A 10,768-nucleotide genomic window follows, 5' to 3' on the forward strand; every position below is an offset into this window, starting at 1 on the left:
ATATGGATTTTCCCACAGTGAAGTGTTTATTTTGGCAAAAATTGAAGGGTGGGATGATCTTGAAATGCCTAATTGCCTTTCAGCTGCAGGATTGATTTGGCTGTTAATGATTTGAGCTGCATATTCATTGTCTCTGGGCGCAGGAATTAGATTGTGTTATATGGCAAATATTTAAACGGAGATGCATTTGAGAGCCTGCTATACAACAGCAAAGTTACAACATTCTGTGCCCTACCTAATCTAGCACACCTGGGGTGGGTAAATGTACCTTTAGCATAACTTTGTAACCTCCAGGCTACAAAGACGGGATAGGAATGATGCCAGTTTCCAATTCAAAATAGATTATCTCAAATAATGTTTAGATTTTACTTAAGTCACAAAGCTCTAATGCAGGGGTCCTCAAACTACGGCCCGCGGGCCGGATACAGCCCCCCAGGGTCCTCAATCCGGCCCGCCGGTATTTACAGAACCCCCCCGCCGGGGGTTGGGGGGGAAACCAAGCAGCCGCAGATGACTTCCTGCCACTTAATCCGCGCGCCGGCCTCCGCAGCCCCCAAACACCCGCCGGGACTGGGCTGAAACCAGCGCCTCATCCTCGACCTACCCCCGCCAGGGGGCGCCTCTCGGCTACAAACCGCTCCTCCTCCTCCCCCTCCTCCTCCTCCTCCCCCCCCTCCCCCTCCCCCTCCTCCCCCTCCTCCTCCCCCCACCTTGACTCCCTCGTAGCCGCAGCCTCCCTGCAGTCACCAGTGCTACCTACAGATCTCCCGAAAAAGAACCACTGCATGTCACACACACAATAAAGACCACAAACACAAATAGCACAAACATGATTTCACGGCAGGGGTGCGGTGGGGGGGTCATTTCGATTCTGGGACCCCCTCCACCCCGGCTCCCATTCAAGTATTCCTCTGTGGTTTAATACCAACCCTTCCCTAGCAGGGAAGATACTAGAGTTCGCTCCGGATTCATATGCTACAGTCAAGGTGGCTACCGCACAATTCAAACAGGGTATTCCTCTCATCAGGGTAAGGGGCGTCCACTCTTTGGTCAACCCTCTATTGTTGAGCACTCTGATTGATTGGATCATCTGGACCTTCCCTGGTTGCAGCATCCCAGCAGCTTCAAGAGTCCGGTGTATGGCTTGATGGCAGTCGGTCACAAGTTTTCGCTTGACAGGCTGGTCAACCAAACCCCAAACAGGGGTTACTTCACCGCTGTGCTTTTCTGGGTTCCCGTGCACTATTGCAACCTCCACTCCCGTGTCCATCAGAGCACAGACCGTTTGTCTATTTTGTTCTGACCAATGAATGGTACGTGTAACGAACGGTCGATCGTCTCGGTGAGCGATGTTACATTGGAACCCTTCAGACACTGGAGCTTGGCCACCCCCCTATTCTTGTTTTGGGCGTCCGAGCCCCTCCTGAGGGGGAAAAGCTGGTTCCACTTCTTCCTTTGGTCTGAACTGTAACACCTTCCGCTCTACATCCTCCCATGGATACAACACCTGTGATCCATCAGCCTCAGACATTACTCCTGAGTGTTGCTTGGCTGCCTGGACCACACGGACATTATATCAGCATGCTAGCTGGCATAATACTTCTGTTGTTTTCCCATCAATTTCCTGTCTATCAATGCCCTTCTGTAAAAGCAGACGGAAGAGCCGAGCTCGCTCCCCGGATTCCGACCCCGTGTTCCCACTCGGCCATCTTTTCTCACTGCCGCCTTTTCCATCCACCTCTAACGCCAATCCTGGAAGGTTCCCCATTTGCTGTAATTTTTCAACTACATTCTCAATAGGGTTTCCTTGTTCTGTCATAATCAGAACTGGAATTAGATAGGGGTGCCACGCTCCTGGGCATCCCTCCAACAACTTATTTCGCATTCTAGGTAACAAAGGTTGTCACAAATATAATTCTGGACTGTTGTATTCCACGGCAACCTTCATCGCTTCCGCCTTTGACATTTGGCAAGCCTGCCGTAATGTTGCCCAGGAAGAGTTATGTAGGGGGACATTGTACAGGGGGGTGCCTCTGACCGTCCTTAACCTGGACTGAAAAGGCTGACGTGCAGAATCACTGAATTTCGGTAAACAACTTTTAAGGAAGTGTCTCCTGTACTTGAGGAAGTTCCTAGGACTGAGATGCTGTTTTTAAATCTTGCGGTTAGACGCTTGGATACGGCTTAGCAACCTATGATATGTTAGCACATTAATGCTTGTAACCAATTACTGATGCTCTGCCGAGATGTTGCTATGCGAATTGCTATATATTGTGATACGTAACGCGGAATAAACGAAGTCAGTTCCAGCTTCTATGAAGTTGCTGTCTGGCATTCCTGACCCGCTCCAAGCTGCAACAAGTGGCGCCCGAACAGGGACCAGAACAGGGTCCAGTACAGGAACTTGGCACAACGGTGCGGGATTCCGGAGGACGACGTATGGGTGCAGCCGAGTGATCCGACCAAGAAGGTGGACCGGAGCGGGTAAGCCGGCCGTGAATGCGCACACGGGAAGACGGCGTGGGGTAACGGCTAGAAGCAGAATTCCCAGTGCACGTGTACATGGAGCGAGAAGCTGCTGAACAACTGCTGCTGGAGTTATTAGCAAAAAGGGAGGCAGCAGTGAGCACGAAGAAGCTGTATGAGTTGATTAAGTGGGCAAGGGGGAAAGGACATTTAAAGGAGCCACAACTTGTTTTTAGTATAACAGAGTGGCGTGAGATAGGGGACTCATTATGGGAAGCCACTCTGGAGGGCAACAAAACTGCCAAAGAACTGGGTCAAACTTGGCATGAGGTGGCGAATCAGCTCAAGTGTATGCAGGCTGAAAAGAAAATGGTAGCAGCTGCGACGCAGATGCTGCAAGGGGAGGAATCGTCTCCCGAGGGATTGGCAGTGCAGAAGGGCCCCCTTGGATGAGGCGCTACTGCAGTCCCAAAGAGCACCGCCAAGGAGTTGATTGACAGCGTTCTCGGAGGCGGGTCGTCGCAATCTCAGCGTCCCTCGGAGCCACCACCTTTACCACCGGAACCTGTGCCAGCCGAATCGACCGCGACTCCCGAATCGCCAGACCAGCCGTCGGCGCCACCACCCCCAGCAGGGGCAGCTGGGAAAAGACCACAGGAGCAACCGCCGGAGCGAAGCCGGGACTGACCCTCTGATAAACTGTTCCGAGAAGCCTCTAGAGAACTGGTTCAAGCTCAGGCAGATGGGCGAGCAACAGATGGGGGGTGGTCTGGGGCTTCCGAGGGGCGTTCGGGTCCGCGGGTTTCCTCTTCGCGTTGGTCTGGGGTTATCAGGGATGCGATTCTGGAGGGTCAATGGGAGCCGGCTATGAGGGTAGCGTGCCCGGTAACCTTTGAGCCGGATGGTCAAGGGGGGGCAGCGGGTAAATGGGATCCATTTGATTGGAAAATTTTGAGCCAATTAAGGGATACGGTCGTGCGTTGGGGGATCAAAGGCGAGCCCTCCAGACAAATGCTATCCTACATTTTTAACAGCGATATGCTTCTTCCTAGTGATTGTCAACAAATCGCAAAATTAATTTTGACACCGGGTCAGTTACTGTTATGGGAAAGACAGTGGGCAGCTCACGCGGCACGTGAATGCGCTGTGCCGCGGGGGCAGGATGACCCATTGTTTAATTTACGGCCCGAAACGGTCATAGGACAGGGAAACTTCGCGGATGTGGGGGTGCAGATGCAGTATCCTCCTATTCTTTTGAGGCTCGAGACACAGACCGCCTTATCAGCGTTTATGTCTTTACCAGAGGAAAAGAAGGGGCCGTCTTTTGTAAATGTTAAACAGGGTGTGAACGAGCCCTTTGGTGAGTTTGTGGATCGTTTGCTTAAAGCTTTAGAGGAGATGGATGCGCTAGATGAAAGAACTAGGAGGCTTATGGCGCAGTCCTTAGCAGTCGAGAATGCTAATAAACGAACTAGGGATGTGCTGGTGACATTGCCTCAGGGAGTGTCCCTTGAGGAGATGCTTGAAGAGATCGTTCGTCGGGGTGTGGGAAACCCAGGAGCATTTTTAGGGACTCGGGTAGAGCAGGCATTGCTTGATTCAGCCGCTCAGCAGGCGCAAGCGACCCGAGTGTTAGCGGCGGCACTGCAACCCCTTATGGGAAAGGGACAGAGGAAACGGCCGAGTGATGATGGCCCTAAGTGCTTCCGGTGTGGTCGTCGAGGACATATTCGGAAGAATTGTGATGAAGGGCGTGTTTGGTGCCCCCGATGTCAGACAGACACTCATTCCCAAAAGGCGTGCAGATCAGCCCCTGGTACTGTCTTTTCGGGAAACGGGAATGTGAGCGCGAACCCTGCCCGCGTGAGGAGAACAATGGTGCAGGGGGGGAGCTCTGGCTGCCTGCCACAAGGGGAAGCCTGGGCATTGACCTGGCAGCCGCAGTAAGCATCTGTCTACAAGATGCCTCCCCCGTGCGAATTCCTTCCCAGTTTAAAGGCTTACCTTGGTCAGGGAAAAGAATTGGGGGGTTGATATTGGGTCGATCTTCGGCGGGAATGTCTGGTATTTTTGTAATACCTGGGATTATTGATTCGGATTCGGAAGGGGTAATCGAAATGGTGGTATACACATTGACCCCACCGGTAACTATTGCTAAAGGTAGTAAATTGGCTCAATTAGTTCCTTTGCAGAATTTGTTAGGGGCTATTAATCCCCAAGCAGCTTCATTGCCGCCACGGAAGCAAAAAGGTTTTGGGTCCACAGGAGGACAAGCCCTCTTTAAACATGAAACATAGGCCATTAGTGAAGGTGCAAGTGAGTTTCCGGGGCCAAAGCGTGTGCTGTCAAGGGTTGATGGACACTGGTGCAGATTGCACCATTGTCTCAAGCGAGTGTTGGCCACGGCATTGGCCAAAAAGGATAGCCGCAGCGTGCATTGGAGGTGTAGGCGGGGTTCAACAAACAGAGGAAAGTGTTTACCCTGTACAGCTTACAATAGACCATCAAGTGGTCAGCACTCACGTGTCTATCCTGCTCCTATTCAAATGTTGATTGGCAGGGAGTGCATGGCTCAGCTAGGAATGGTTCTCTCAACTGCGTCAAGACAGGGTTTTCCTTAGCGGCTACTGTTGAGCAGCCCGTTGCTATCACCTGGATAACAGAAGACCCTGTCTGGGTGGAGCAGTGGTCGCTAACGAAGGAGAGGCTGCAAATAGCGGAAGAGTTAGTAGAGGAACAGTTAAAGGCAGGTCATTTGGTGCCCTCCACTAGCCCATGGAATACACCGATCTTTGTTATTCCTAAGAAGTCAGGGAAGTGGAGGTTACTTCATGATCTTCGTGCAGTTAATCAACAGATGCAGGCGATGGGGGCTTTACAGCCCGGCCTGCCTTCTCCTTCTATGATCCCGGAAAGTTGGTACTTGTTGATAATTGACTTAAAAGATTGTTTCTATACCATTCCACTGCAGGCCCAGGACTCCGTCCGCTTTGCATTTACGCTACCATCCATAAATAGGGCAGCACCTGCTAGGCGTTATCAGTGGGTAGTGTTACCCCAAGGAATGAAGAACAGTCCGACAATGTGTCAATTGTTTGTGGCCGCGGCCCTGCAGCCATTGCGTACACAGTGGCCACATACATTGATCTATCATTATATGGATGATATCCTTTTTGCACGAGCAGAACCTATTACGGTAAAAGAGGAGGAAGTAATTTCAAAGGCCCTTCGGGAGCGAGGGTTGCAAATTGCACCTGAAAAGGTACAACGTACTCAGCCTTGGAAGTACTTGGGTTGGCTTATATCAGAAGCTACCATTAGGCCACAGAAAGTAGAATTGAAAGTGAGCCTGTGCACGTTGTCTGATGTGCAAACCTTTATGGGGGATTTGCAATGGGTACGGTCTGTCCTAGGTATTAGCAATGATGAGATTGCACCATTAGTGCCTTTACTAAAAGGTACTGACCCAGCGACGCCAATCAGCCTGACAGAGCAGCAACAACAGTGCCTTCGGAATCTCTCCCAGGTCTTGTCTCAGCGGTTAGCCTACCGCCGGAGGTTGGACCTCGGTATAACCTTACTACTGTTAAAGGGGCCGACTAGTTACGCTGCTGTAATTAGTCAGCTCATTAAAGAAAAAGGGGGAGAGACGCAGGTATCGGTGCTAGAATGGGTATTCCCTGCAGTGCGTCCAAAAACAGCTATTGCGACACCCTTTGAGATTCTGGGATCTCTAATTCGGAAAGGTAGGGATCGGGTCGTAGCGATTGCAGGGGAAGAACCGAACATGATAGGTCTACTGATACAAAAGGGAGATTTAGAGTGGGCAATTAGGCACTCGACAGCTCTGCAGTTGGCGTTGTTGGATTTTTCAGGGGACATAATATCGCGCCCAGTGTCGGGGAAAATCGGTCACTTGTTAAACAGTTATGATTGGGTCGAACGCCCTAAGCGATCCAAGCGACCATTGCCAGATGCGGTAACGGCTTTCACAGATGCAGGTAAAAAATCGCACTTGGCTGCAATTACCTGGCAGGATGGAGATCGATGGGAGTCTCAGACTTTATCCGCGGAGGAGAAGGATTCCCTTCAAACCTTGGAATTGAAAGCAGTAGTTTGGGCCTTCACCAAGTGGGTGTCGGTACCCTTGAATGTGGTCACTGACTCCTTATACGTAGCAGGAGTGGTAGACCGAATAGAAGGTGCCTTGATTAAGGCCATGGAGGATCAGCGATTGGGAAAGTTGTTCCTTCAATTAAGGAAGGCGATTATGATGAGGACTGAGTCTTACTGCGTGATACATATCCGTAGTCACACATGGGAACTAGGCCTAGGGGAAAGGAATGCCCGAGCAGATAGGTTGGTGAGTGTAGCCCCTCGGATGGGACCATTCAATCGGTTTGAAGCGGCAAGAGTGGGTCATGGAATGTTGCATACTAACGCTAAGGGTTTGGCAAGGCAGTTTGGGGTATCATTGGAAGATGCACGGGGAATTGTGCAGGCGTGCCCACAGTGTAGCCACCATGGTCCAGGATTGGGTATCGGGGTCAATCCGAGAGGACTGAGGGCCTTAGAGCTGTGGCAAATGGACGTCACTCATGTGTCGAGCTTTGGAAGATTGAAATATGTCCATGTTTGTGTGGATACCTTTTCTAAGGTCATATGGGCAACGGCACAGCCTGGAGAGAAGGCCATACACGTAAAAAAAGCATTTGTTAACATGCTTTGCAGCCTATGGGAGGACCTTGCACAATCGGTCGCCTTAGTATGATATGGCCACATGGGCCTCCTGGGAGCCGGAAAATAGCAGTTAGGCGACGAAGGAGTACAAAGGTTACTGTAGGTAGTGATTGCAATGATGATGTTAGTTTACGGAATGATTGGGAAATAATTTTTGCCTCCTTTTTGTGCCGGGAGCATCGGCCGCCTGAGCTCACAGGAATATTGAACGTCTTGCATGCTGGGCAGTTAAGCAGGCACACGCAGCCAGTATGGTGCTTAGTGAATTGTCAGATGATTTAACCCAGGTACAACACGCTGTACTGCAAAACTGTGCCACTATTGATTTCCTGCTTCTTGCTCACGGACATGGGTGTCAGGACTTCGACGGAATGTGCTGCATGGACCTGCAAGATCACTCAGCAGCTATACATCGACAACTCCACGACTTGATCAAACATACAGAGAAAGTAACAAAAGATGTTGGGCTTTTCGGACTCGATGGGTTAACTGACTTATTTGGAATCGGGGGAGGGATGAAATCGTTGGTGAAATCACTACTAATGTTGTTACTATGGGGACTGTTGCTTGTAGTTGGTTTAATGATCGCTTGGACCTGTTTAAGCGCTTTAATATCACGTTTGTTAACTGCCTTGTCACATAATCCGAATCTGACACCTCAAGGTTGGCTTGCTTCTCGGGGACATTTGATCTAAAGAAAAAGGGGGAAATGTAGGGGGACATTGTACAGGGGGGTGCCTCTGACCGTCCTTAACCTGGACTGAAAAGGCTGACATGCAGAATCACTGAATTTCGGTAAACAACTTTTAAGGAAGTGTCTCCTGTACTTGAGGAAGTTCCTAGGACTGAGATGCTGTTTTTAAATCTTGCGGTTAGACGCTTGGATACGGCTTAGCAACCTATGATATGTTAGCACATTAATGCTTGTAACCAATTACTGATGCTCTGCCGAGATGTTGCTATGCTAATTGCTATATATTGTGATACGTAACGCGAAATAAACAAAGTCAGTTCCAGCTTCTATGAAGTTGCTGTCTGGCATTCCTGACCCGCTCCAAGCTGCAACAGAGTTACACGGGGGCCAATCACCATCATTGGTGTACCGATTGGAAAGCCCCTCCGCTATTGCAGCAGTGAGACTCGTACTGTTTGCGTCTACTCTCCGCAGGGCGGACTGTACATACATGTCATTAGTTAGCCCCGAAAACCTTGAGGCATCGACATTATCAATTATCACCGAATCGGCCCCTTCTTCCATTAATCTTACCATCCAGGACTGTGGTTTCTCCCCGGGTTGTTGTTTATATTTTGCTAGCAGATTCTTAAATTTTCATCTTAAATTTTGTGGCATCCACATTATCAAGCATCACCGAGTCTGCTCCCTCCTCCATTAGCCAGACTAACTAGGATGGTGGCTTCTCCCCAGGTTGTTGTTTATATTTGCTCAACAGATTCTTAATATCTTCGGGGGTAAAATCGGTTAGTTCATCCTATTGCACCACTTGTTCTGGACCTGGCAGCAGAGTCTTCCTTCGTATTACCGGGGCAGCTCGCCTTTTTGGCTCATCCCAAAATGGGCCCTTCTCCTCCGGTATGGGGACTTCCTGGTCGGATTCCCAAATATCCCCATCCCAGGTTTCTGGGTCCCCGTCAGGGTTGGTGATAATAGTCTGCACCCGGCTCCCCTTCTGCCCCAGTTTTCTCCCTCGCCTGTTCTTTACCACTCATACCGCGTACTGTGTTGCCGAATTAGCACATTTCTCCTCCAGGAGCTCCCTCTGATCATTCATCTCCAGCAGAGCCTGCCTCTGCACCACCTGGGCGGCTCGGACTGCCTGTAACTGCTCTTGGAGGAGCTGATTCCTCTCCTGCTCCTCCTTTAGCTGCCCCGCTAAAACCTTATATGCACACAGCAGAGCACCTCCCATCCGATCGACATGTTCCAGTCGGACCGAGTCCTTAGTACGGTCAGTCTCCCCAAATCGACCCCAATACTGTAACACAGGCCATGGGGTCCTTCTGGGTCCATGGTTCTGGAGATACCTGGGTGCAGGTCTCCCATCAGTTCCACAGAGTATTCCTGGGCCCCATTCAGGGCGCTCCCTCAGAGGCGCAGCCTCCCTGCAGTCACCAGTGCTGCCTACAGCTCTCCCGAAAAAGAACCACTGCATGTCACACACACAATAAAGACCACAAACACAAATAGCACAAACATGATTTCTATCAAGTGGCACGACCTCACCTAGCTATGCACCCTACTGGTGAGTTCCACTATTTCGATAGCCAATAAAGACCACAGACACAAACAGCACGAACATAATTTCTATCCAGCTGTGCACTCCACTAGTGAGTTCCACTGTTTCAATACCACAAGCAATTTCTATACAGCGGCACGACCTCACGTAGCTATGCACTCCAGTAGTGAGTTCCACTGTTTAATTGCCGAATCCTATCCTCGTCACCAATTATGTTCCGGATGGGCTCGGGATTCGGCAATAATCACGCCAGAACGAGGTGACTACATCAAGCATTTATTCAGGTGAAAGCACATAAAAGCAGCAAAGTATGGATAACTACTCACAAGGTAATACCTGCCGGCAGGATACTGAGACCGAACATCCTCTCGAGCTGGCAGATTAGAGAGAGGGAGTTGCTGACCGGCTCCCACGGAGACAGCATAGGCCTCAGTGTTAGGAGTTTCTCCTTCCCCCTGCTCTCTCCGCACTGTCCTCTTTATGCCCAGTGCATCCTGGCACGTGGGGCCAGTACGTGCACGCAGGCAGGCCGGGAGGTGGACAAACTCCACCTTCAGTCACATAACCTTCCCGCCTGGGTGCGCAAGCACGCATACCAGTGGGGTGTCCCAGCCCTCAGGCTGAGGGTCCTGCTTTCCTCATCTTCTTCTTCCTTCCCGGGTGTTTGACCTTCAAAACTAGTTTGGAGGACATCTGTGGTTAAGCTGGCTACAAGCCTGGTCGAGCAGCCTCCTTCACCTGGTTTTGGAGGAGGTCGGCTGTGAACCTGGCTGAGCAGCCACCTCCGTGTTCCTTATTGCTCAGCCCAGGCAGGCAGACATCTTCTGTCTCAAGGTCTGGATTCTATTTCACACAGGAGATTTTTATGACCTTACAGATCATACAAATTTCCACCTCCTACACATGCCACCCCGTGATCTGTAGAGGTCATAAATAATCATCAAAAAATTCCTACCTCCTATACACCCACGCAGCACTGGAATTGGAAAAGCACCTGTTCACTAATGCCTTGTGTTGTAAAGGTATCAAAAAGGTCCCAGCGAGGACTCAAGGTGATGTTACATGGATCCTGCTAATAATCAGTTAGCCCTAAGCAGTGGGCACACAAGCCAGGCTGCACCACTTTGCCCTAGGGTCAGGGCAGCCTTTATTTAGCAGGGCCCCTTGCACAAAGTTCACATCATCATACACTTAGAGCATACTTATACCATAAACTAACTGGGAAGACACAGGTTTTTTTACCTATTGAGGTGGAAATTATACTACATAACTAATGCCTGTATGGCTATACTCTCTTCCTGACCCAA

The 10,768-nt window shown here is 50.3% G+C and overlaps 1 protein-coding gene across 1 annotated transcript in view; it reads left to right on the plus strand.

Annotated features, from left to right (window-relative positions):
• LOC148595095 (uncharacterized) overlaps positions 1-3,153 on the plus strand; it is a 57,204-nt gene extending 54,051 nt beyond the window's left edge. Inside the window, exon 2 of the mRNA XM_088522491.1 lies at positions 2,933-3,153. Coding sequence (XP_088378617.1) covers positions 2,933-3,153 — 221 coding nt within the window. The remainder of the gene's footprint in view (positions 1-2,932) is intronic.
• The last annotated feature ends 7,615 nt before the right edge of the window (positions 3,154-10,768 follow it).

Source organism: Tinamus guttatus, unplaced genomic scaffold (genome assembly GCF_059628265.1).
Source record: "Tinamus guttatus ecotype Peru unplaced genomic scaffold, ASM5962826v1 Tinamus_guttatus_pri_ptg000154l, whole genome shotgun sequence".
NCBI lineage: Eukaryota > Metazoa > Chordata > Aves > Tinamiformes > Tinamidae > Tinamus > Tinamus guttatus.